Source organism: Hemitrygon akajei, chromosome 5 (genome assembly GCF_048418815.1).
Source record: "Hemitrygon akajei chromosome 5, sHemAka1.3, whole genome shotgun sequence".
Lineage (NCBI taxonomy): Eukaryota > Metazoa > Chordata > Chondrichthyes > Myliobatiformes > Dasyatidae > Hemitrygon > Hemitrygon akajei.
The window spans coordinates 165,363,727-165,390,143 of NC_133128.1; the positions used below are offsets into that span (position 1 = coordinate 165,363,727).

Consider the following 26,417-nt stretch of genomic DNA (forward strand, 5'->3'; position numbering starts at 1 on the left):
AATACCCATAAACTACAATCCAAAAAGTATCAATTTAAAGGAAATATATTTACCCTTCAACATTAGATGGCTTTGTTCATCCAAGGATGCCCCTAATGGCTCTCTGCAAGTGTATAATAAATATATTAAAATTTATCTTTATATTTATACAAATCCATACACTTCTCAAAATATGTAAGAAAATACAGTGCTTATTAAAGGTATTTAACCCCCTTGGAAGTTTTGATATTTTATTGCTTTACAATATTGAATCAATGGATTTAATTTGGCTTTTTTGACACTAATCAACAGAAAAATACTTTCATGTCAAAGAGAAAACAGATCTCTACTAATCTAAATTAATTACAAATATAATATATAAAACAGTATTGACTGCACAAGTATTAACCCTCCCCCCTTTTAACATGACACACCAAATCATCACTGATGCAGCCAACTGGTTTTAGAAATCACATAATTAGTTAGCGATCTGTTTATGGACATCTGTGTGCAGTCGGGGGGTTTCAATCGATAGTAGTAAAAATACTCCTGTATCTGGAGGGTCCAACTGCTGATGAGTCAGTATCCCGGCAAAAACTACACCAAGACGACAAATTAACACTCCAAGCACAAGTCAAGAGATGGATACAAGGACATATCCAAGTCACTGAATATCCTTTGGAGTACAGTTAAGTCAATCAAGAAATTGAAAGAATAAGGCACAACTGTAAATCTGCCTAGAGCAGGCCTTCCTGAAAAACTGAGTAACTGTGCAAGAGGGGACTAGCAAGGGAGGCCACCAAGAGACATATGACAACTCTGGAGGAGTTCAAAGCTTCAGTGGCTGAGATGGGAGAGACTGCGCGTACAACAACTGTTGCCCGGGTGCTTCACCAGTCACAGCTTTATGGGAGAGTGGCACAGAGAAAGACACTGTTGAAAAAAAACCTCACATGAAATCTCAGCTAGAGTTCGACAGAAGGCATATGGGAGACTCTGAAGTCAGCTGGAAGGTTCTATACTCTGATAAAACCAAAATTGAGCTTTTTGGCCATCAGACTAAACGCTCTGTTTGGCATAATCCAAACACTGCACGGCATCAGAACACACAATCCATACCATGAAGCATGGTGGTGGCTGCATCATGCTGTGGGGATGCTTCAATGCAGCAAGCCCTGGAAGACTTGTGAAGGTCGAGGATAAAACAAATGCAGCTAAATACAGGGAAATCCTGGAGAAAAACCTAATGCAGTCTGCAAGTGATGTGACTTGGAAGAGGATTTGTTTTCTCAACAAGACAATGACCACAAGCATAAAGCCAAAGCTACACAGGATTGGCTTAAAAACAAGGTTAATATCCTGCAGCAGCCAAGTCAGAGTCCAGACCTCAATCCAATTAAGAACTTATGGCTGGACTTGAAAAGGGCTGTTCGGTCATGATCCCCATGCACTCTAACAGAGTTAGAGCAGATTTGTAAAGGAGAACGGGGTAAAATTGCAGTGTTCAGATGTGCAAAGTTGTTAGATACCTATCTGCACAGACTCAAGGCTGCCATTAATTGCCAAAAATGCATCTACTAAATACTAACTTGAAGGAGGTGAATACGCAATCAATTATTTTGTGTTTTATGTTTGTCATTAATTTAGATCACTTTGTAAAAATCTGCTTTTAGTTTGACATGAAAGAGCCCTTTTCTGCTGATCTGTGTCAAAAAAGCCAAATTAAACCTGCTGTGATTCAATGTTGTAAAAAACAATAAAACATCCGTGGGGCGGGGAGCTGAATACTTTTCATAGGCACTGTATTCCATGGAAACAAACTTCTATTATAATTATGCAGCTTTTGGGATCCTACTCTCCAAAACCAAATATGGCATTAGTTAATTGGAATGTAAGACAAAGGCTAGATCTACTGCAAGAATACAATACACAAAACAAAATGCATTAAAAATTGAATTGAATTTATTTCTTACATCCTTCACATACATGAGTCAAACTCTTTACGCTAAATCTCCGTCTGAATGTGCAAATTATAGCAACTTGTAATAAATAGCACGTACAGTAAGATATACAACAGGACAGTCAATATAGCTTAGAAATACAATTGTGTCAGTGTGAATTAATCAGTCTGATGGCCTGGTGCAAGAAGCTGTCCTGGAGCCTGTTGGTCCTGGCTTTTATGCTGCAGATAATACTGTTTCCCAGGTGGTAGCAGCTGGAACAGTTTGTGGTTGGGGTGACTTGGTTCCCCAATGATCCTTCGGGCCATTTTCACACACCTGTTGCTGTAAATGTCCTGAATAGTGGGAAGTTCACATCTACAGATGCGCTGGGCTGTCCGCACCACTCTCTGCAGAGTCCTGTGATTGAGGGAATTACATATCAGGCAGTGATGCTGCCAGTCAGGATGCTCTCAATTGTGCCCCTGTAGAAAGTTTTTAGGATTTGGGGGCCCATATCAAATTTCTTCAACCGTCTGAGGTGAAAGAGGCATTGTTGTCTTTTTCACCACACAGCTGATTATGTACAGACCACGTGAGATCCTCAGTGATGTGTATGCCAAGGAACTTAAAGCTATTAAAGCTATTCACTCTCTCAACTGCAGATCCATTGATGTCAATAGGGGTTAGACCGTCTCTGTTCCTCCTGTAGTCCACAACCAGCTCCTTTGTTTTTGTAACATCGAGGGAGAGGTCGTTTCCTTGTCGCCACTGTGACAGAGTGATGACTTATTCTCTGTAGGCTGCCTCACTATTATTTGAGATAAGGCCAATCAATGTAGTGTCTTCTGCAAATTTAATTAGCAGATTGGAGCTGTGGGTGGCAACACAGTCATGGGTGTACAGAGATTAAAGGAGAGGGTTTAGGGCACAGCCCTGGAGGGCTCCTGTGTTGAGGGTCAGAGAGGCAACCAGGTCTCCATGAAACTCAAAACGTTACATTCCTTTGTTTCCCGCCGGTAGGAGATTCTGGCTCTCAGTTCGCACAGCTTGTTGTCCGGGTACTGAACATTAGCCAGGAGTATGCTAGGGAGCAGCAGCCATTTAATTTAACTCTAACATTATATCAGTGAACTATATGTTAAAAGTTCTTGATTAGCTTCAAGATGTTCAAAAGACAATGCGCAGTCAGGAAAATCTACATAAATAATTGCTCATTGTTTTAGATCAGATGAAGAATTCTTCTGCAGGTAACATCACTATACACCAAAAGGGGATGGTTAATTGAACAATAAATTGTGGAGGAGCTCATTATATCGTCATTATAGTCATATCATTGCAATAACAAATGCAAAAGGCTGAAAGTTTCTTGCATCCTGAGTAATCTTGTTGAATCATCCTCATTTTGTAACAATAACATTGGAGAACAATTAAAAATTTCTCACCATGCTTCAAAACACATTATTATTAATATTTCATCAAACATCTATTGCTTATCTTAGTATAGGCACGGTTGCTTGCTCTTACACAACTGACAAAAATAGCTGAATTAATGGACAACCACAGAAAAAGAAGGGCTTTTAGATTTTATGGGTATCTGGAAATATGGGGTCATTGTAGGAAGACCATGTCGATGCCCAAGATCAGCTCAGATCTTACTGAGCTGCGGTGCAAGCATGAATGGCAAGCGGCCAACAACTGTTCTAATTCTTCACTCTCTCCTTAAATGTCACTGGTAGAACAAAAAAAATGGAAAATGTTACTAAATGTCACTCATTCTGTCAACAGCTGGTTATAGTAATTACCTAAAACAAGAAATCCTTTTGTTATTCAGCAGGAAATATTTTATTAGCCTGAAAAATTACCAGTTTCACAGTCACTTATTTACTGAGATAGTGTGGAGTAGGCCTTTCTGGTCCTTTAAGCAGCACCTGCCCAGTAACCCCCGATGATTTAACCCTGGGCTAATCACGGGATAATTTACAACAACCAATTAACAAACCAATTGGTAGGTCTTTGGACTGCGGGAGGAAACTGGAGCACCTGGTGGAAACCCATGTGGGGATGGGGAAAACATACAAACTTCTTACAGATGGCCGCGGTACTGTTAGTGTTGTGCCAACAACTCTGTTACCATACCACCCTTTGGGTAGCTGAAGTCGTACTATTTAAAGAATAGCTTACTGTAGGAACGTTGTGGATTTGAAAGATCCACAGGGTATTATGAACTAAGTTAGGGGAAAAGCTTTCCGAGGGAGAACAAGGACAAGATGGTGGAGTAGTATTATGTACTTTTCAGCTACCTGATTCATAGTTGGAGAATTACGGTTTTATTAAACCCACACATCATCATTATCAGAAAAGATGCAAAAAAACCACAGGACTTGCTTTTATGTAGGACCTTTTAGGGCACAGCCTATGGATATTTATTGTTATAGGAAACATGGGCGCCAACTTACACAGAGCAAGTTTCTACAAACAACAATGGCTGAACCTTGCAGGCAATTCTAAAGGGAAGCTCAGCATTCTACCATTCAGATAAAAATCTCACAATTAAGTGACACTTAATCTTGAGTTTATTGAATTGTAGATTCTGTCCCACCTGTTACTGTATTCCACGGCTGGGCTTCACACGGAATTCAGCAGGAGTCTCGTCCTGCTATAACATTATATTGTTGCACCTCTGATCCAATGTTAGAATTAGGAAGATATGTTGTTTTTAACATATCTCCCCTTTGAATCTCGAGAGTTCTTTGCCACAGGCAGCTGTGGAGGCCAGGTCTTTATGGATATTTAAGGCAGAGGTTGACAAATTCTTGATTGGTCAGGACGTGAAGGGATATGGGGAGAAGGTAAAAGACTGGGACTGAGAGGAAGACTGGATCAGCCATATTGAAATGACGGAGCAGACTTGATGGACCAAATGGCGTAATTATGCTCCAATATCTTATGGTCTTATGAATGTTCTACTGACTGCTGGCTGCTGTTTGCATCAAGTCTTTGGTTCAGCAAAAGCACCCTCGCCAAAGCCAGTAACGTTTTAAGTTCAAATATCTCAAAACATCCAGACATCAGAGAGGGGAGGACTGGAGATAATGCAGGCAATGTCTGTGAACGTGAGCCAACCAAAGTTTCAAAACAATTAATGTTTTCTAACTGACATTTAGATGTAGAAGAGAAAAGAAAAACAAAAGAAAAGCAGAAGCACACAGTACTATCCACGGAAACAAAGAAAGAGATTAAACTGAAGATGTGACATTCAGTGATATGACAAAAGATGAGGTGTTGCCCCATAGATTTACGTCAGCCATTGTTGGAACTATGCAAGAAGTCAAAAGACGTGAAATGTGACTAAGGACTAAAAAGAAAGGCAAATGGAAACACAGGATCACCCTTGTAGAATGAGGGAAGACATCCTGCAAAACTAATCTGTACAGACCACATACAAGCTCCAAATGCAATTTATTTATTTGGAAAAAATGGGAGTGAATTGTGTTTCACCTGGAAGGAAAGTTTGGTTTCCTGAAATGGTAGGAAAGAGAATGGCAGCACTGCATCTTCATGATTGCATTGAAAAGTGTTACAGATAAAGACTGGGTAATGGAGATGGAAGTGGAGTAGGGCATCTTCAAGCTAACAGTCCACTTGTTTTGAAGCAAGCGCATGGAAGGGGGCAGTTGTCTGGTGATGGAATCATGTCATGTCAAACTTAGTGGAACTTTGAGGTTGTAATTACTAATAACATAAAAAATAAATGCACAGAAATATTATATATCCTTTCTCATTGCACAATGCTAGATCCAAATAGCTTTTCCCCTTGCTGGTACAGTACCTCAACATACTGATATAGAAAATTTCCAGAATATTCCTTGAATTCATTCTCTTACCCTATTACTACCATTTTGGTTTGCACAGGCAATAAGCCCCCCTCCCCCACCACAATTATTGCATTGCATTTGTTACATGTGCCTCTAATTTCCTGACTTAGTCTATACTGTACATTACCATTACATTTTGGGCGCCTTTACAAGTGCCTCAGATTTCTTTGGTCCTTGCTGTTTCTAAGCTCCACTCTAATTGAGCCTACTCCTTGAATTTCTGACCCAAGATGTTCTCTGCCATTATTCCAGCTTTTATCAAAGCTACCCTTTCTTATTAAGTCACCACAATTGCTGTTGAAACTTATTGAAATGAGTGAATTTTAAATAGAGTATAGAAGTTTTTCAAAAGTTCATTTAATCTGTTCAAAACAGATGCAGGCTTACCCACAGTCTTGAAGCCAAATTTCAATCTTCTCATTTGATATGCCATTCTCTGCCAAAGGGAGATATTTGTTTAGTGAAATATGTGCCTTGTCAACAGTCATTTAACCAGGTTTTTAACCTTAAGCAAAACAGGTAGAAATTAAAACAACTTTAAAATTGAAATCAGACTCAATATGTCAAACATTTTAAAGAGTTCTACAGAAGACTGGTATATCTGCAAACAATTAAGAAATAGAGCTTTAAAAATGTACACAGAATAATCCAAGTTCAAGTTTCTTTACACAATGAGTTCAGAGACATTATTATATTCTGGGAAATTCAAAGGGAAAATGGAGCAAGATGCAAGAACTGAAGTAAATTCAGAAGCTTCTGCAAATTTTATTGATGTTGCCTGCAATCTAGAACGATTGCCTACAGCTAAATCATTTCCTTTTTCAGCCTACCACACCTGTAAAGGAATATTTATGCAGTTAATATATTTATTTATGAATAGCAGATTCACATATTTGACCTGGGGCCATTTAGATATGAAGCTGCAGAGTGACAATTATTTTAGAAATAAAAAATTCTTGTCCAAACTGTTAACCTGTCACTTCAGAAAATTTAATCAGAAGTTCATGGCAATTTAAGAAGGTGTGCCAACATGGCAAGTTGTCACAGTTAATTGCTTAAAACAGTCATCTGTTCAATTATACGGGCTGTACATTTTGCCCTCACTTAAACTTAACTCTTTCCTTGCATGATATCGTCAAAAGGATTTGAACCTTGCTGCTCTGTTGAGGAAAAACTGAGATGACAAGAATAAACCTAGAGCATTGCCTACAAAATTACAGAAACTCCTCCTGGTTTGTGGAGATGGAGGAAAGACATAAAGCTAAAATTACAGTACTGTAACTTATGACAAAGTAGAATGTACCATCCTAAAGAAGAGCATGGCATATATTTCAGCCATCATACATATTCTTTCACTGCACCAAACCATCCATTATTGAAGTGTTTTCAATAATGGATTTAATAAATGGCTTCCTCGCTGCAAAACGGGAAGTCCTCTTTTTCCCTTATTAGGGAGAGAGAGAAAGCGAGACTGTGGTATGTCGAATTACCGGGTGAACGAGTAGTCTTTGGGGTACAGAAATTTTGTGTCTTTATTGATGCTTTGCTGCACACTTGAGTGCTCGGTGGAGGGAACCGATGCTTTTTGTTTGCTGGCGGGGGGAGGGGTATCGTTGCTTTGATGCTGCTTACGCGTGGGAGGGGGAGCTGTGGGGGCTTTGGGGTTCTAACATTTAACTGTCATTCATTCTTTGGGGGCACTCCTCTGTTTTGGTGTATGGTTGCAAAGAGAAGGAATTTCAGGATGTATATTGTATATGTTTCTCTGACAGTAAATGTACCTTTGAAACCTCACAGGAATTTCAGTTCTTCTTGGCCCTTCCACTTGCAAAAGCACCACAAGAACTTAAGGGTAGATAAGAACACCACCAGAAACTGAGGATAGGTAATTTACGGAAAATGCAAGGAGAGCTCAGTTTCTTATAGAATGCCACTTGCTTAGTGGAATCAGTGATGATTGCGGTGGACGGGGATTTGTGTTGCTGCTTGGGGAAGAAGAGGGGAGGGTGAGGAAGCAAAGGGAAGGCTTTGCGGAGGGGAGGAGCAAGTAAGAATAAGAACAAGCAAATGATATTCCCATTAACTTGCTTGATCTCAATTTGGAATCACCACAGTATCTTAAGTGTTATATGCATTTTTAAGAAACACGTACCAAACATTTAAATCAATTGTAGAACATTGGTGATATGAACTGTATTACTGAGATTGGGGCTTTGTAAGACTTCTTAACAAACCCTCAAATCTATTTGACTTGCAAAATAAACCAAGTAAACTGATGCTAGTCTCAATCATCAAATCGTTCAGCTTCACTTGTTGCTCGACTGCCTGACACTTTAAGTTTTATTCTATAAATGTTTTCACAGAATGGTCAATGAAACAAAAGAGTGTGTGGGTGGGTGCATTTCACGACAGCTATTGCCTAATATTTGTACACTGTGTCACAGCTACATTATGTGGTACATACAGTGAAAACAAGGCTCTGGAAGTATCACACAACGTGAAACTAACCATTTACATGAAAACTATTTTACTTTATGTTTGCACCAGCACACTAAAAAACCGACTGACAGTGCTCTTTGCAGTTCTACAAGTACATGATTTCTTGGTCTATGATCAAACAACGTCTTACAATTTTGCTGTTTTATATCATTTGGCTCTGCCTTTTAACAGTTCCACTCTTGATTAACTAAATCAATCCCAAGATAGTAAAAGTTGCCACACCACAAGAACCAAAGCCACCATTCTCCTGTCCCAGCATTTGTTCCCTTTGACCGAGTACTCCCTTCAGTCCTTTGTACAGAACACACCCAATTCTTTTCAATCTCATCATTTAATGCTCCACACTTATCAGCCACTGACCCTATTTACTCTCCACCACAAGCATTTCCCATTTCTGTCTATGTACTATCGCCTGCTTATTCTCATTTTTGCCACCTTCAATCTTAATTAGACCAGAGATTTCCAAATGTCTCTTTAAAATTTAAATTCTCTGAAGTTCCGAACCCTCCATCAAACTGTAACCTATATCCTATTTCATGACAAGTGCTCCTTGCTTTGCTTGATGTATGCTGGCTTTTCTCATATCACTTCCTCTACGGAGAAATCATTATTTCTTTCTGCTTCCAAGAAACTTGTCAGGTTTCACTGCTTTCAGTAAAAGCTAGTATACCCAGCCCAAAGCATAAACAGTGCTTTAAAAACATAACAATATGAAGCCCAACTTGCTGAGTAAGTTATATAAAATTTCCAGCCCTTCCTCCACCATTGTACCCATTTCCTTTCCTCCCCTTTCTCCTAATTCTCCCTTCATTTTCTTCCCTCTTTTTCACTATCCCCTTCATCACCAACCATTCCTCCACATTCCTCTCCTTGATTATTCACTGGCATTCACATCTTAAACTCTGCTCATTCTTGGGCCTACCATCCTCCCCTTCCTACTTAAGACTTGATCCCACCAGCATAATCATCGAGCTTCTCCTTTTACTGTATCTGCAACAATTGCCTCGATTATTCCTTGCCATGAAAAGCTCCACATTCAGGATATCTTTTTTTTAATATATTGTGCGAACTCAGTCCCCCACTGCCACAAATTTTGCAGTCGAGTATCCCGCATTTGGGGACATCGCAGGCGTCAGCACACCCGAAGTGCAATGGGATAGCCTCGTCCTGGGAGAACCACCTTCATGATCACGGTCTCTCCCCTGCCAGGTAAGTATCATTCAGGATATCTTAAGGAAATTTCTCCTGCCTTCAACTAATAGTTCTCATTGCACCTGCAGTCCCTCCTTTTACTCTATTAAATCGTTTGATAGATGCATTTAATAGGCCCTCTGAGAAATATGACTATGCTGAAATCATTCCAGTAAATTTCTTTTGAACCCACTCCCCGGTTATTATTTCTTTAAAATAAATTTGCATAAGTCAAATGTTCTACTTTTCATTTTCATTTCCTCTAAAAAAAGGCATTTTGTGCTTCATTTGCCCATTTAATGACTTTTTTAATGTCTCACTGTTCTCAGTAGTGTGCTAAAGCGATTCCTGAGAACCTTCAATCATTTATCTCATACAGATTTGCCAAGGGCTTGTAGCCTCTGTATTTTTCCTTAGAAAAATGTCCCACCTCACAGTATTATATTTTAAGGCACAGTTAGAGAGTAGCATGTAGTTACTACCTGCAATTTTTTGCAGCGATTTTCCATATTAATGGAAACAATCTCCCGACCCCGCCACCCCCCCCCCCCAAATTTTTTGGTTGTGCAAGGGTAAACAACAGTGATCCCATCACCAACCTTTAGAAACTCAATTTTCCACCTTTATCCAGTCTAACAAATAATTTTAATCCCAACCTCTACTATCCTTTTGTATTTTTCGCTGATTTTAACAATGTAACTGCAAGTTTAATATGCGTTACTTTAGAAAAATCCTTTTGGAATTCAGAAATATTACAACTGTTATATCACCTGTGGGATTTCTTCAAAGAGCTTACAAGGGATAATTTGCCTTTTCTAATCACGCTGACTGCTACATGTGGCCCAAAAGATGAATGCCAGTTCGCCGCAAAGCAATTCCATTTTCCTATTATTCACAAATACACCCATTCCCCTTTACATCCTCTGCCACTCACCTGAACCAGAGATGGTTTGGTTTATCCAACTAACTATATCTGGAATGTGGAGGACACTCACAGGGTCCCAGGACAAACAATCAAACTCCATTCCATTCCTACTGCTACTCCACTGTCACTGCACTTGTACATCTTGGGATAGGTTTCCTACAGAGGCTTTGGACTATTTGATTAAAATTGTTTGGGTTTGCTTTATCTCCTGGTTCAAGTATTGAAATCATATGAGCTGCGCATGCATCTGCTGATAGTACTTCCAGGTCACCGTACATGTAGGCGGCCATGTTTTCTGTGTTATGCATTTATTATGGTAACTAGTCACATTAGTGACGGCGTGGTAAAAGCAAAGGGAACAAGTTACGTATTTGTGCTCATCTTGTAGCAGTTTATAGCTTGGGGCCGGTGGAGGTCATAACTTTGCTGACCACTGAGATAACACTCACTATTGCTCCAAGATTATATGTTTGCTAAATGCTAATAAAGGATTTGACTCTTTGGAACAGTTCTTTCATTGGAGCTGAGGGTGTAACATAAGTAACACCCTGTGGCAGTCGCAGGAGAACGGCAATTGTTTCTGAGTTTGGATTAGTTTGTCAGCAAAGTTTTTGACAGTTATACCAAATTAGCTTCAGCACTCTGATGCGTCCAGGAAATTGGAAGCACCAGCTTGCAGTAGTGACCTTTTGCTGATTCATGCTGTGCTTTGCATTTGAAACAGTTCTGAGATGTCAAACGTTGCCACGTCCATCTGGGTTGGACTGGAAAAGCTGTATAGTGGTGCTTGCCTGAAGTGTTCGACCCTTGATTCTATTGAAAAGCTGAAGAACTGAAATACTGAGAAGCCAAATTGAAACAGCCATCGTTTTCTCTAGTTTGCATACTTGGAAGACAAAATGAGTTCAGCTAGGAGCAGCGACCTTGAAGCCATGACAGATATTAAACAAACATGCGACACATTGAAGGTCAGTTTCCTGGGGGGGGGGGGGGGCGGGGAATGAAAATATTTGCAAAGAACAAGCTGTGAATACATGTACAGTTGAAAACAACATGTCTAAAGTGCGTGCAGCATATTCTGTTACTAGCTTATCGACATCCCGTGCACCTGATTCCACCTTAGTACGGAGGCTATTTTAGTTGAGTTATGTGCAAGACAACAGACATTGAGGGATAACCACACCTGGGAGGAAAAAGTGGAAATCCTCGAAGAGACTGGGAAGAACAGACCTATGCGCTAGGGAAATTCTGGGCAGCTCCTAGACTAGGTTACACGGTCGGCATAACATTGTGTGCCGAAGGGCCTGTAATGTGCTGTAGATTCTTTAACAGACAGGTTAGCTTCAGAGAAATCAGGAAGAACAGGCAGAGCAACCTCAAAGACAGCTTATGCCACAGGAAGAAATTGCAGCCAAGGTGGCCAGAGTGAAAGTGAAGTGCAGTGGGTGCTAAACATACTCGAGCAGTGCAGTTCTCTGCTGAGGGTTCCTATATCAACATGGCACAGAGGAAGCCCAACATATCTAATGTCAAAGTGGATACATTTGAAAATCAAACACCTGAGCCACAAGTTTGTGCCCCAAGGGGTAGCTCACTCTCAGCCTGCGCCAAAGAGGTACTCTGAACCTCAGCCATATCCAATAGCACAAGGTGCTTCTGAGAACGTGATGACACTCATGTTTCAGATGAGAAAGGTTTGACTGCCACACTGGAGGCCATAAGGACACAAAAGGAATTAATAAGCATAGTGATGCAACAACACATTGCACCTCTGCCTAAAAGATGACAATCCATTGCAATACCATTCATTGAAAGTACTTTGAAGAATAGCATTGAGGATTATGGTGACTGTCTCTATTTTCTTAAACAGTACACTGGAGGTCACCTTAAAGTGCTAGTCAAAAGTTGCCAGCGGGCCAGCCAGCAGGAATGTTCTGGTGACAAGCAGCTAATTGTTCCGGCCTACATGGAAAAGGCTCTTTCTTGGCAGAATATTTAAAACAGAATTCACAAAGGCTCTTCAAAACTACAGTCTTTTTCTCAGAAGTTGTTGCAATGCTATGAAAGGCGTGCAGACCATGCACGAGTTGAGCATGCATGCTAATATTAAGATTATCTTAAATAAATTGCTCCCTGAACTTAGAGAAGAATGGAGATTGGCAGAGTATGAACTGCAAGAAAGGCTCAACTGCAAGGTTACTTTCACTGACATTGTTAATTTCATTGAAAGGCAAGTGAAATTGTTACATAGCCAGTGCTTGGCAAATTATACAGGGCTACATCACCTACAGCAAGTAAAAGCGTGAGCAAAACTAGATCACAAATTTGTTCTCAAGCTAAAGGAAACAGCTTTGCCACTACCGTGGGTACCATAGAGAGTGAAGCAAATACTGAGCCCAGAACTTATAATAAGGTTCACCTGTTCGGCCAGGGTGAACATCCTTTGGATTTGTGGTCTATGTTGATGAAAAAGGTTTGTAAGGATAAGGATGCTTTCCTAAAAGAAAATGGCATCTGCTTTGGTGGTTTGTGTAGTTTGTTTGATTGTAAGGTGCATCTTTCATGCAGCGTACGCAGTGACAAATATTCAGCACACTTTGCAAGCACTCCGACGAAAGGAGTGCAGATTCAAAACAGCCGTAAATGAAGCAAACACAGCAGCAACTATTGCCCTGGTATCTAATGGTCTTATGGTGACCAGTCATCATAATTGTAAACTTCCTATGATTCCAGTTCAGGTGAAGTCTAAGAAGAGTAACAAGACAGTAGCTACTTATGCTTTCCTACATCAAGGAAGCACGGCAGTTTTCAGCACAGTGAGCATGATAAACAAGCTCAACCTGACAGGAAAAGGAACACGCTTCCTCTTACATACCATGGCTCAAGAGAAGGCCATGAGTAACTACTTCATTTCAGGATTGGAAGTGGCTGGATTAAATAGTGAAAACTACCGTGAACTGCCCAAGGTCTATACACAGGAAGGTATGCCTCTCTACAAAGGGAACGTTCCTCTGAGCAAATTTCAGGAATGGTCTCATTTACCAGAAATTGAGCCATTGATGGGGATGAATGTGTCTCCGGCATTGGAGCCATTGCAAGTAATTCCGTGTTAATGATGGACTCTATGCAATTAGAACAATGTTGTGTTGGACTATTAATTGGCATTGAAAGGAGACCGTGGTGGTGGAAGACACTATGCTCAGCTAGAGCTGACAGTAAATGGGACTTCAGTTTTGCACTTGGATGAGCTTTGGCAGCAGCGTTTCAAAACAGATTTTCTTGAATGCCGTCAAGAGGGACAACGTGGTTTGGCAGAAGAGCGCAGTCTAGGATAGACTGCTTACCAAAAGAGGACATTTTTGTAAATGTTGAGATTTCATGACTCCTGTGTTTTAATAGCAGGTAGTTATAATCATTATAGTATAAAAGTTAGGAGGCTGGAACGTAGGAGCTATGTACTCTGTGTTGCGAGCTTAACTAGTCAGCTTAGTTGGGGCACGGTAAAGGCAAAAGGAACAAGTTATGTATTCATCCTAATTTCCTGCCAGTTTGTAACTTGGGGCCAGCATTGCTCAGATCTTTGCTGACCACTGAGAAAACACTATTGCTTCAAGATTATATGTTTGCTAATTACTACTAAAGTATCAAATAAAGGATTTGACTCTTTGAAATAATCATTTCATTGGAGCTGAGGGTGTGTCATGCAAGTATACAGTGCCTATAAAAATTACTCAAGCCCCCGTGGAATGTTTCATGTTTTATTGTTTTACAACATTGAATCAAAGAGGATTTAATTTGGCTTTTTTGACACTGATCAACAGAAAAGACTCTGAGTCAATATGAAAACAAATTTCTACAAATTGGTCTAAATTTATTACAATAATTAAACACAAAACAACTGAGTGCATAATTACTCACCCCCTTCAAGTTAGTATTTGGGAGATGCACCTTTGGCAGCAATTACAGCCTTGAGTTTGTGTGGATAGGTCTCTATCAGCTTTGTACATCTGGACATTCCAATTTTTCCCTATTCTTCTTTACAAAACTACATATTGCATGAGAATTGTGAGTGTACAGCCCTTTTCAAGTCCAGCCATATATTCTCAATTGGATTGCGGTCTGGACTCTGAGTTGGCCAATCCAGGACACTAACTTTGTTGACTTTAAGCCATTCCTGTGTAGTTATCTGCTCCCAAGTCACAATTCTCTTACAGACTGCATCAGATTTTTCTTCAGGATTTTCCTGTACTTTTCTGCATTCATTTTACCCTCTACCTTCACAAGCCTTCCAGGGTCTGCTGCAGTGAAGCATCCCCACAGCATGATGCACCCACCACCAAGCTTCTTGGTAGGGGTGGTGTGTTTTTGATGATGTGTGGTGTTAGGCTTCACCACACGCAGCATTTAGTGTGATAGTCAAAAGGCTCAATTTTGGTTTCATTAGACCATCGAACCTTCTTCCTGCTGACTTCAGAGTTTCTCTCTCCCCCCCACCACCCCCCAACAATGGCTTCCTCTTTGCCACTCTCACATAAAACTGCAACTGGTGAAGCACCCGAGCAACAGTTGTTGTATGCGCAGTCTCTCCCATCTCAGCCACTGACGCTTGGAACTCCGTCAGAGTTGTCATATATCTTTTGGTGGACTCCCTCCCTAGTCCCTTTCTTGCACGATCACTCAGTTTTTGAGGACGGCCTGCTCAAGGCAGTTTCAAAGCTGTGTCATATTCTTTCCATTTCTTGTTGATTGACTTAACTGGACTTGGAAGTTCCCTTACATCCATCTCCTGACTTGTGCTTTACAACAAAATTTTTGCAGAGTTGCTTGAAGTGTTCTTTTGTCTTCATGGTGTAGTTTTTGCCAGGATACTGACTCACCAGCAGTTGGACCTTCTAGGTGTATTTTTACTACAGTCAGTTGAAACACCTTGACTGCACACAGGTCGCCAATAACAGATCTCTCTTTAACTAATTGTGTGACTTCTAAAACCGACTGGCTGCACCAGTGATGTGTCATATTAAAGGGGGGGGGGGGAATTATTTTGTGTTTCATATTTGTAATTCATTTAGATCATTTTGTAGAGATCCGTTTTCACTTTGACACGAAATGGTCTTTTTCTGTTGATCAGTGTCAAAAAAACAGCCAAATTAAATCCACCATGATTCAACGTTGTAAAACAATAGAACATGAAAACGTCCTGGGGGGGGGGGGGGGGGTGAATACTTTTTATAGGCACTGTAACAACCCCATGACAGCCAGAGGCTAGCAGCAATTGTTTTGATTTGGTTTTTGATCAGTTTTGCTGCCAAAGTGAGCATCAGTAATTTCCACTGACAGACGGAGTGACGGACTTGCTTGGCAGATTCAGAGGCACATTAAAAATTAAACAAACTGTTGATGGGCCAAAAGATTATGCTGAGGGACTACAGGTACAACATTTTTTCTAATTAATTCCTGACAAGCAGTTTCAAGGAAATTTCAAAAGATTTTTTAGGCTACCCCAAACCAACATTAAATCTAATATTCCCTGTGGCATTATAATTCCTTCATCAACAGAGACACACCCTTTGCACATTCTATGGCAGAGAAACTCACCATCAGCTGATGTTTGGGACATCTGAGGGTTTATTGAACTGCTGTCCACTGTTGGCATTCCATCGATGGTCTCAGAGTTTTGCCAAGAGTCTCTGCTTTTTGCCCAGGCCTTCCTCTTATCTTTGACATTTTTCCAGCTCCGTGCACATCCCGTTAGAACTGTCTCTTCCATATTTATTTCCTACCTGCAGGCCCAAAGTGAAAATACAGTTATTAACAAGTATAAAGACAAGACCCATCACAACACTTTGGTGGTAATATCGCCTCTTTGCTGATGATCAACACGGGCGCACCTCAGGGATGTGTGCTTAGCCCACTGCTCTACCAATGACTGTGTGGCTAGGCATAGTTCAACCGTTGTTGATAGTATCTCAGATGGAGAAGAGGGTGAACCTACAGGAGTAAGATATACCAGCTGGTCAAGTGGTGTCACAGCAACAACCTCGCACTCAATGTCAATAAGAGCAAAGAACTGATTGTGAAGTTCAGGGAGGGTAGGTCGAGGCAACACAAACCAACCCTCACAGAGTGGTCAAAAGTGGAGAGGGGGAGCAATTTCAGGTTCCTGGGTATCGAGATCTGAGGATCTAACCAGTCCCAACATATCAATGCAGCCACAAAGAAGGCAAGTCAGCAATGATATTTCATTAGGAGTTTGAAGAGATTTATCACCTAAAACACTCAAACTTCTATAGATGTACCACAGAGAGCATTCTGACAAGCAATATCACTGCCTGGTATGGGTGTTTTTTTTTTGGGGGGGGGAAGGGAGGGGGAGGGCTACTGCAGAGGACTGTGAAAGCTACGCAAGGCTGTAAAGTTAGTCAGCTCCATATTGGGTACTAGCCTCCATAGTGTCCAAGACATCTTCAAGGAACAGTGCCTCAGAAAGGAAACATCTATTATTAAGGACCCCCATCACCCAGGACATGCCCTCTTCACATTTTTACTGTTAGGAAGGAGACAAGCACTCAGTGATGCGGGAACAGCTCTTCCCCTCTGCTTCTGATTTCTGAATACACATTGGAACCATCAACACTACCTCGCGACTTTTTTAATTTGTTTTTGCACTACTTATTTAACTTGCTTATTTGATATACATATATACTTTCTGTAGTTCACACTTTTTTTCTATAGTACCATGCACTGCATTGTACTGCTGCCACAAAATTAACAAATTTCACAACATATGCCAGTGATATTAACCCGGATTCTGATACAGATCATCTGTCTTACCAAATACTTCCACGTCGCCAGCTTTTTATTTCAATGGAGAGATCTAGCAATAGAACCCACAACCCACCTTTGTGCTGCTACCAAGTCAGTCATTACAGTGCGGCTAAACATTAGCATTCCCAACAAGGTTCCAGATTCAGTTCATTTCCAGGCTTGACATGAGCTGACACTACTGCACTGACTTTGGGAGTGTTGTCAATTTTTACATGCCGTCTTATAGTTCAATACATGTCCCACCCTGGTGTTTTAAAGGAAATCCAAACAACAGAACAGTTCTACTATTTCTTCCCCTCACTGCTGACTGGGACCTGATGCTGGTAATAGAATATGGCCGTGGTGGTGCCTCTGACCGAACAGCTGGCAATGCTGCTTCCAAGTAATTTATAGTATATTCACAAGAGGTTGTGCAGATGCTGGAAATACAGAGCAACACACACTATATGCTAGAAGGAACTAACAGTCAATGTTTCAGGCCCAGACCCTTCATCAGGACCCCCTATTGTACGTGAAGTGTTTTCAGTGGTCTCCGACCGCTGACTTATATCAGGTAAACACACTTGATCCCCTCTCCTTAGCCAATTCTGGAATTCAGATCATTTTGTTTTGTACTGTATACATCGTTAACTGCTGAATTATTTGTTGGCTATATCCTTATAGCACAGTTTGAAGTGTAACATGCACCTTTAAGAACCAGTTGTTTTCATTCCCCTAACCATTTAAAAACGGAACTTGCAAAAGGGTTGCTTCAGATGATTCATATTTTCATTGACTCCACTGGGTCTAATGAGTCACTGAAGGAACTAAATTCAAACTGTTCGTATCAGTTGGCACATACAAGTTTGATTTGCATTATCTTTTTGTTTAAAAAAACACCTCAGCATCCAGTGAAGAAGCAAGATTTCACAGCATCCAATCTACAGTAAACGTACTAACAAGTATTCCAATTGCATTTTACTCAAAAGCTATCGAAGGGGAATGGAGACTACTATCAGTTGTGTACAAATGATTTACTCAAAATTGATCACTGTCAATGTCTTGGAAATCCAACACACACTTGTAGACATCATTCAATGCAGACTGGACCCTAACCCAAGTACTGATCCAAACCTCCTGCTTGAGCTGAGTTGTTATGGCTACTGTGAGCAACTGAAAACAGCTGTTTGTTGTAGGCATGAATTCATGGGAGCTCCAGAATTCACACCCACATCATGCCGAGAGAGTTAACCACTTCAAATTACAACAGCAGCTAAATATTTCACTAGGAAACATAAAATAAGGTGAATAACTTTATAATCTTCTCTTTTAATGGGTTCTGTTGGGTTTCTTTGCTTTGTTGCTGCCTGTATCTCAAGGTTTTATAATCTATACATACCTTGGTAATGAATGTACTTTGAACTTTGATAAGGCAAGTGAGAGGGGAAAAAAAGACACAAAGCTGCGGGAAAGGGAAGCATCATCTAATTCTCAAAGACCAAAAGAGTTTAAGAACTGTGGAAGGGTGGGGGGGGGGGGGGGGTGCGGTGTGTGTGGAGAAATGACCAGAAGCAAAGAGAATCTGTACAGGAGTGAGTAGAGAGAGTCAGGTAGAACTAGAGATGAAGAAGGAGGATGTGTCAAGTTCAAATAAGGAATAAAAAAAATGAAAAGAACTCCAGCAGGAAAAATAATGCCTTCACAATATCAAATATCGTAAATAGGTAAAAGGAACAGAAAATCATACTTCACCATCCCCACACCACCCAGTGGAGGGTCATTTGCTGCCACTACATTTTAAAATGTAAACAATAGTCTATTCTCAAAGGCAAACAGACCAGCCTTTCAAACTTAAACTCGCTTTATCTATTTATTTCTCAACACAACTGCGGGAATTATCTACAAGTTTCAAGTCCAAGTCCAAACCTAAAACTCACAATTCCAATATCATTCATTATTTGTCTTCCAGCAATCATCACCGTTTGTTTATTTTCTAGGCAGGCACACCAATTGCGGCGACTCCAGGTTAAAAAAAAAATAAAAGTACCTCCATTATCTGCAAAGATTACCCATTCATATTTCTATAGGTGCTGGGGGGGGCGGGGGGGGGGGGGGAGAGCAGTGGAAATTCAAATGAGAAACCAGAATGGATGACCAGGTTAATTCGACGTGCAGCCTCCAAAGCCCTTTCCCATTTCACTGGAAATCAATGCTTCCTTACAAAGAGTTCACCCTGAAGGTTAGCAGTGCAATCCATTTCACCACAAGCCGAACTATGTTTTTATCAACACAACTAAACGCACGAAACTTGAAAGCAACACTTTTCACCTGAAATAACATACTTCTCTTTACGATTAGAAACCGGCTACTTTCATACGATAACGTTTTCAGAATTCCTAAACATTCGTTTGATTCTTGGCCACTACACTGTGGTTAAATTCAGGAAGTGGGCGAACATACCTCGGCCGGAGCAAAAGATATCCAACCAGAACTCTTAGAAAGAAAGCAGTTAAAAAATAGGCAGCTTTAAAACAGTTGTTGCATTTTGAGTCAATACTTCAGAGCCAGTTTCCTCTTGTTCCTTTTAACCCCGAATGCAGAAACGCGAATACACGGAGCGGACACAGATCCTCGTTTTAACGCAGCTGCCTATAATTCCTACACAGAAGCCCAAATTGTGATGGCAACTATCTCACTGGAGAAAAGCCAATTCAAATATCCTTTAAGAAACAGCCGTATATGTAACGAAACTCAATTCTTTTTAACTGTTTACACGGACTGGTGAGCTGAATCTGCCACCGCCAATTCCAACAGGCTTTCACGCAGGTGTACTTTTAATTCTATAATATGTTAGCTAAAATGTAAAATACACTGATTAAAGTCGCCTTACCTTTTTAGCTTCCGTAAAGATGCACAGAACAGAAATTAAGCCGTCTCTTTGTTTATAAACTCATTATATCCCAATCCAGTTTTAAATCCATATCCAGTCGGTCAGAAAGATGTCATAAACTTTTCTCTCTAACAAGAGTGGACATTCAAGAACGATTCCAATTCGTTCTGCATCCGAACTACCTCGTAATGCAGACGTCACCAGCCAGGAGGAAGTAGCTGACCTTTCTATTGTTAACAGTTAAGAAACTTCCTGCTTTTCTGACTCGCTTTGCTTAATCGTTTCAAACATTACAAATCCCTCTTGACAGAAAAAAAGCTACCATCTCGACACTGAGGTGCACAATTTCCTGAACTCCAAAATGTACTCTGGATCTCCACGTCAGCTGGTGACATTGGAAAAGAAGCCACTACCACCTTGAAAGAAGATAAATCAGATTATGGAAATTTGGAATTAAAATCAGATTATAATTGAAATACTCAAATACTTCTGACAAATGGGTTTGACTTGGGCTAGAATGGAACCGGAGAAAACACAATGGACTAATCTACCAAAGCACCTTTGTTTAAATTGACAGTCAAGCCATTTTTTAAGGGAAAGGTACAATACAATTTTTAAAAAATCAGGTTTATTGTCATTTACATATGTTGTGAAAATGTTGTTTCTTGACAGTAGCACAGTGCAAGACTTAAAAAATACTATTAGTTAAACATTGAAAAATATAGTGCAAAATATGAACCATTCATGGACAATTCAGAAATCTGATGATGAAGGAAAGTAACTATTCCTAAAATCGTTGTGTGTGGATCTTCATGTTCTGTGCCTCCTCCCTGATGGTAATAGCGAGAAGAGGGCATGTCCTGGTTGGTGAGGGTCCTTAATGATGGATGCTGTCTTTTGAAGATGTCCTGGCTGATGGGTGGGGGGCTTGTGCCCGTCATGCTGGCTGAGCTTACAGTTTACAACCCTGTTTGCAATCAGTCAATCTAAGCATTGTTAATAATGCAACATTTTTTGTTAATTTTGATGCAAAAAATGACTTGATAGTCAACAAAAGGGAATTTTAAAACTCAGTCAGGGAGGAATTACATTTAAATTAGACCAGATATGAACAAGTAGATCTCGATCCGTGAAGATGTTAATCAATTAGTTGTACTTACAACAAAAAAAATTCTGATTCTGTCAAAGTCACTCTTATTTCTAAAACTTTTAAACCAATTTCAAATTCTAAAAAATGTCAAGGGAATGAGATTTGAATTGCAATCTTTAGTTTCATAACGTCCAACTAACTAGAAAGGACCCTGTTTATTTTCAAGTACTGTACTCTTGAATTGTTTACTACATCGGTATATTTTGTACTTGGGCAAAGTTTCTTTAGCAGACAGACATATGTAGAATTAAACCACCTTTTATTTTTTTAATAATCATTGGCTCTTTACAAGTTTCAAGATAAAATTTAAATTCAGTGAAATAATCACAAAAGTGCTTCATATGCTTGCTACCAAGCTGACCAATATCATTTCTATAAAATGTGTACAAGTGGCAATTTTGAAACAGCAGTAATAATAATGAAGGACAGGTGTTCTTGCCTAAAACAAGAATTGATTTTATAAATGATGCTAGCAACAATCTCAACAGAATGTTTTATTGTTAATGTCACTGTTTAAAATTATTTCATATGGATTCTACTCATATATTAACACCTTCAAGCAGATTTCTATTGATAATTCTCTCACCACCAACTCAAATGTGCATTTAATTCCCTGTCGAGGTAGTTCAAATATAAACCCACTGCAGGCCAAAACTCTGCTGCGGTATCACAGGAAAGTTACACTTAAGAGTTGCGGTCTTGGAGATGATATGTTAACCAATGCCCTGTATCTATTAAAAAGTTCCATGGTTCATTTAAAGTGCAAGAGAATTATCACTGTATGCTGGTCATCTTTTAAACTTAAATCAACATTGACGTTGCTACCATCCATGGAATTTGCAAATTACCTGAATTGTTTCCTTCTTGACAATATGAATACACTTTAAAAAAGCACGTGTGACTGTCATCTGCTAGGGGTGTGTGAAAGGATGTAAATAGCAGTGTACACACATTCAAATCTATCATTTATTTCATTCATTCTATTTGAAGTTCTTTATCCCTATAGCCATCTGTAAAGCAGTTGTTTAGTTATGCAATGCACGTATCACATTTTTGATGCAAACACACCTCTCCAGACAAATGATTCCAGAATAGGTAATAAACAGGCACCTGTCCAATAATGTGGAAAACTGTACCGTGCCCTACCCACAAGAAGCTAAGTGATGACAAATATTCCTGTTAAGCAGCAAGAGTTTAATAGTTTGCTTACTCTTGGCCTCCACCAGAGGTTTTTGGCTTCAGTCCCCTTTACAGCCTCAGTCTAAGCATCAGGACACTGAGTTGTCAACCAAGTGAGGTGTAAAGGAGCTGAGGGAAAAGCTTCCCACCGTCCACAGTTCATTCCTGAACAAAAAGATAATGGCTAGTGAAAGTAATGCACCTCATCCAATGTCCTACTCCACCTGCAATCTTCTGCAAAGCCTGGACAACTTTCAGGCTCCTGACAAATAACAAAGGCTAGACCAAACTGCTTTAGCTTTAAGACATAAATAATGATCTAATTTTCATTGTTATTCTATTTTCGCATACACTGGTTCAGCACTGCAATCAACACAGCAAGTACAATACCATAGATAAAGAATCTACACGCCCACTGTACGTAATCAGTTAAAGTATCTACAAAGGGAAGTGTTCAGTATGGTTGATAAAAGGGTTCGCTTAAGAGCAAAGTAGACATCCCAAAATGCATTGACCATACCTGCGATAGCAACACTAATATTGACTAATAGGAACGTAACTAATCAGCCATCTTAATATGAGGACTGCACAATTGCTAATAGGGCTAAGAATGCCATGATCATGGGCAAACTGGAAAATTGAGCTTGGTAGCCTGGTGAATCCCATCAACTGGATCAGCTGGTAAATGGCCTGAGAACTTAAGTTACCTTGGAGACATTTCATATAATTGACAGGAGGGCCACAGAGAGGAAAAAAAAAATCAATGTCTATAATTGAGAACAAATTTAGAATATTTGAACAAGAAATACCGAAACAATGATATATCCGTGGTATGATTTATCAGAGCTTTTAAGTTAAGCAGTTCCATGATTCTTCTCAAGTGTGCAAATTCTACAATGGTTAGGGGTTAATACCTGTTCCAGAGCTCCTAAATTAGATTAATTTCCTGCTTTAGAACTTCACTGCAGTACCTCCTGCTTTATCCTAGTGTACAATTTTTAATTTTGACAATAAATCAATTTGATGTTAAGCATACTTTGGCCAGCCGGGATCAGATTCACATATTCAAGAAAAGCTTTGGAGATTTGTACATCCTGTCACATGTGGAATTTAAAAACACTGGATTCATTTTTCTGTCATAATTATTGACAATTCCCAAGATTCATGCGACACAGTTAGTTAAATATTTTGACTACACATAGATAGAGGTAAAACATTTGCTTTTAAAATGAAACACTCACAATTATTACTTCATTCCCACAAAACACAAAATATAAACAGTTTCCAATGGGACTCTATCTATTTGAAATTGAATCTATGTGATATAGCCCAAGACAGACAGAAGTCTGCTGCTCACTTATCAAAAAAAAATCTACACTAATATTTCAAATCTGCAAGCTATTCAAAATAATCTAACACCATACTATATGTATTGTTACTGTGCTTATTTAACAACTGAAATAAATGGTAATTTTTAACAACATAGAACATGGAATAATCCAGCACAGTACAGGCCCTTTTGCCCACAATTTGTATTCACCTGTATAAACATACTCCATGATCAATTTAACCCCTCCCTCCTACAACCCTCCAATTTTCTTTCATCCATGTGCTGATTAGAGTCTCCTAAATGTCCCTCATGTATCAGCCTCAATCACCACCACAGGTACTGAATTCCAGGCACCTACCACTCTCTGAGTAAAAAAAAAACTACCTCTGACATCTCCACTAAATTTCCCTCCACTCACCTTAAAATGTTGTGCTCTGGTATTGACCATTGTCACCATGGGTAAAAGGCACTATCTGTCCACTATACTTATGCTTCCTTGCAATCTTATACACCTCTATCAAGTCACCTCCCATCTTCCTTCACTCCAAAGAAGAAAAACCCTAGCACGCTCAGTCTTTCAACAGACGACCAGAAATGAACAGAATATTTCAAATGACGACCAGAGTTTTACAGAAATGCAACACTATCTCATGGCTCTTGAACTCAGTTCCCATTAAGGAAGGCCAAGACACCATACACCATATTAATCAACCTTATCAACTTGTGCAGCAACTTTGAGGTATCTATAGACTTGGACCTTATGATCCCACTGCTCCACCACACTGCTAAGAAACCTGCTACTAATCTGGTACTCTTCCTTCAAGTTCAACTTTCCATAGTGTATCTCTTCACACTTTTCTAGTCCATGTTCCCACTATCCACAACACCACCAACCTTCATATCATCTGCAAACTTACTAACCCACCCTTCCATTTTCTCACCCAGTCATTTATAAAATTCACATAGAAATGGGGTCCCAGAACATACCTCTGCAAAACACAACTCCGGGCAGAACCACCCACTGCCTGCCTTCTATGAGCAAGCCAATTCTGAATCCACAATGCCAAGTTTCCATGGGTCCCATGCCTCATGACTTTCTGGTCAAGCCTGCCATGGGAAAATTTGTCAAACACCTTAATAAAATCTAAAGCAACACACACAAAATGCTGGAGGAAGTCAGCAGGTCAGGCAGCAACTAGTTTATGATTTACTAAAATCAATATACACCACTTCCATCATTCTACCTTTGTCAGTTTGTTTTTTTACTTCCTTGAAAAAGTTACGCAGGTTCATGAGGTACGACCTGTCCTCAAAAAGCCATGCCTAATAAGACTATGCTTCTCCAAATGCTCGTAAATCCAGTCCTTAAGAAACCTCTCCATTAATTTACCACCACTGACGTAAGAGTCACTGGTCTATAATTCCCAGGATTATCCTGATTAAAATTCTTGAAGAAAGATACAACCAGTCCTCTGGCACTACCCCTGTGCCCAGTGAGGATAAAAAAGCCATCGTCAATGCCCCCACAATCTCTTCACTTGCTTCTTGTAGTAACCTGGGATATATCCTGTTTGGCTCCGGCAACTTACAGTATTTATACTAATGCTAATCATAAACTCTAATATTCTCTCCTTCTTAACCTCAACATGCTCCAGCATATTAGTCTGTTCTACACGAATATCACATCCAGCAAGGTTCCTCTCAATCAGGGGTTTCCACCCTGGGGTTCACAGACGCATTGGTTAATGGTATGGGCCCATGGCATAAAAAAGGTTGGGAACCCCTGCCACTGGTGAACACTGAATTGACTTTTCCTGCTTCGTTCAAGATACAGAAATCAGGATAGTGAATTAAAAATTTGATCTGAATTGAAATCACACTTCATCATAACATTTCTTCTATGATATTTCTTGGTTATCAACTACTAGACCATCAAAAACATCTGAATACATATGGACCTCTACACTCCATTACCAATGAGCACAAAGATAAACATTTACAAAGGAAAAATCTATGATAAATACAAGATAATAAATACACATAGGAATAAAACTGCTGGAAACGCACAATAGGTCATTTCAGATCACTCACTTTCATCATATCCATACAGAATCTTTTTTTTTGTATTAATTTACAAAATGTGGGCATTGCCAGCTAAGCCAGCATTTATTGCCCATCCCTAGTTAATAGACAATAGACAGTAGGTGCAGGAGTAGGCCATTTGGCCCTTCTAGCCAGCACCGCCATTCACTGTGATCATGGCTGATCAAGTTGCTCTTGAGAAGATGGTGAAGCCTTCTTGAACTGCTGCAGTCCCTGAGGTGAAGGTACACCCACAGTACTGTTAGGGAGGAAATTCCATGATCTTGACCCAACGACAATGAAGGAACAGCGATATGTTTCCAAGTCAGGATGGTGAGTGACTTGGAGGAGGATTTCCAAGTGGTGGTGTTCCTAGGTATCTGCTGTTCTCGTCCTTCCAGATGGTAGTGGCCATAGGTCTGGAAGGTGCTGCCTCAGGAACTTTGGTGTGTTGTTACAGTGCATCTTGTAGATCGTACACACTGCGGCAACTGTTCGTCAACGTGGAGGGATTGGATGCTTGTGGAAGGGGTACCAATCAAGAGGGCTGCCTTTTACTGGATGGTGTCA

The 26,417-nt window shown here is 40.0% G+C and overlaps 1 protein-coding gene and 1 non-coding gene across 7 annotated transcripts in view; both read right to left on the reverse strand.

Moving 5' to 3' along the window:
* Positions 1-26,417, reverse strand: part of itprid2 (ITPR interacting domain containing 2) — a 186,117-nt gene that overhangs the window by 71,049 nt on the left and 88,651 nt on the right. For 4 of the 6 annotated variants that reach the window (XR_012099061.1, XM_073047078.1, XM_073047076.1 and 1 more), the window contains 3 exons: positions 16,008-16,192; positions 6,185-6,233; positions 54-103 (listed from right to left, as the gene is read on the reverse strand). Coding sequence is in view for 5 of the 6 variants with exons in the window: in XM_073047078.1 (XP_072903179.1) it covers positions 54-103; positions 6,185-6,233; positions 16,008-16,179 (271 nt within the window). In the remaining variant the exon portion in view is untranslated. Of the gene's footprint in view, positions 1-53; positions 104-6,184; positions 6,234-16,007; positions 16,193-19,676; positions 19,841-20,106; positions 20,283-26,417 lie in introns of those variants that run through there. The other 2 variants (XM_073047077.1, XM_073047079.1) reach the window with 2 other exon arrangements.
* On the reverse strand, positions 9,350-9,513 carry LOC140728643 (U1 spliceosomal RNA). The gene has a single exon (XR_012099132.1). It is a non-coding gene; the product is annotated as a U1 spliceosomal RNA (small nuclear RNA).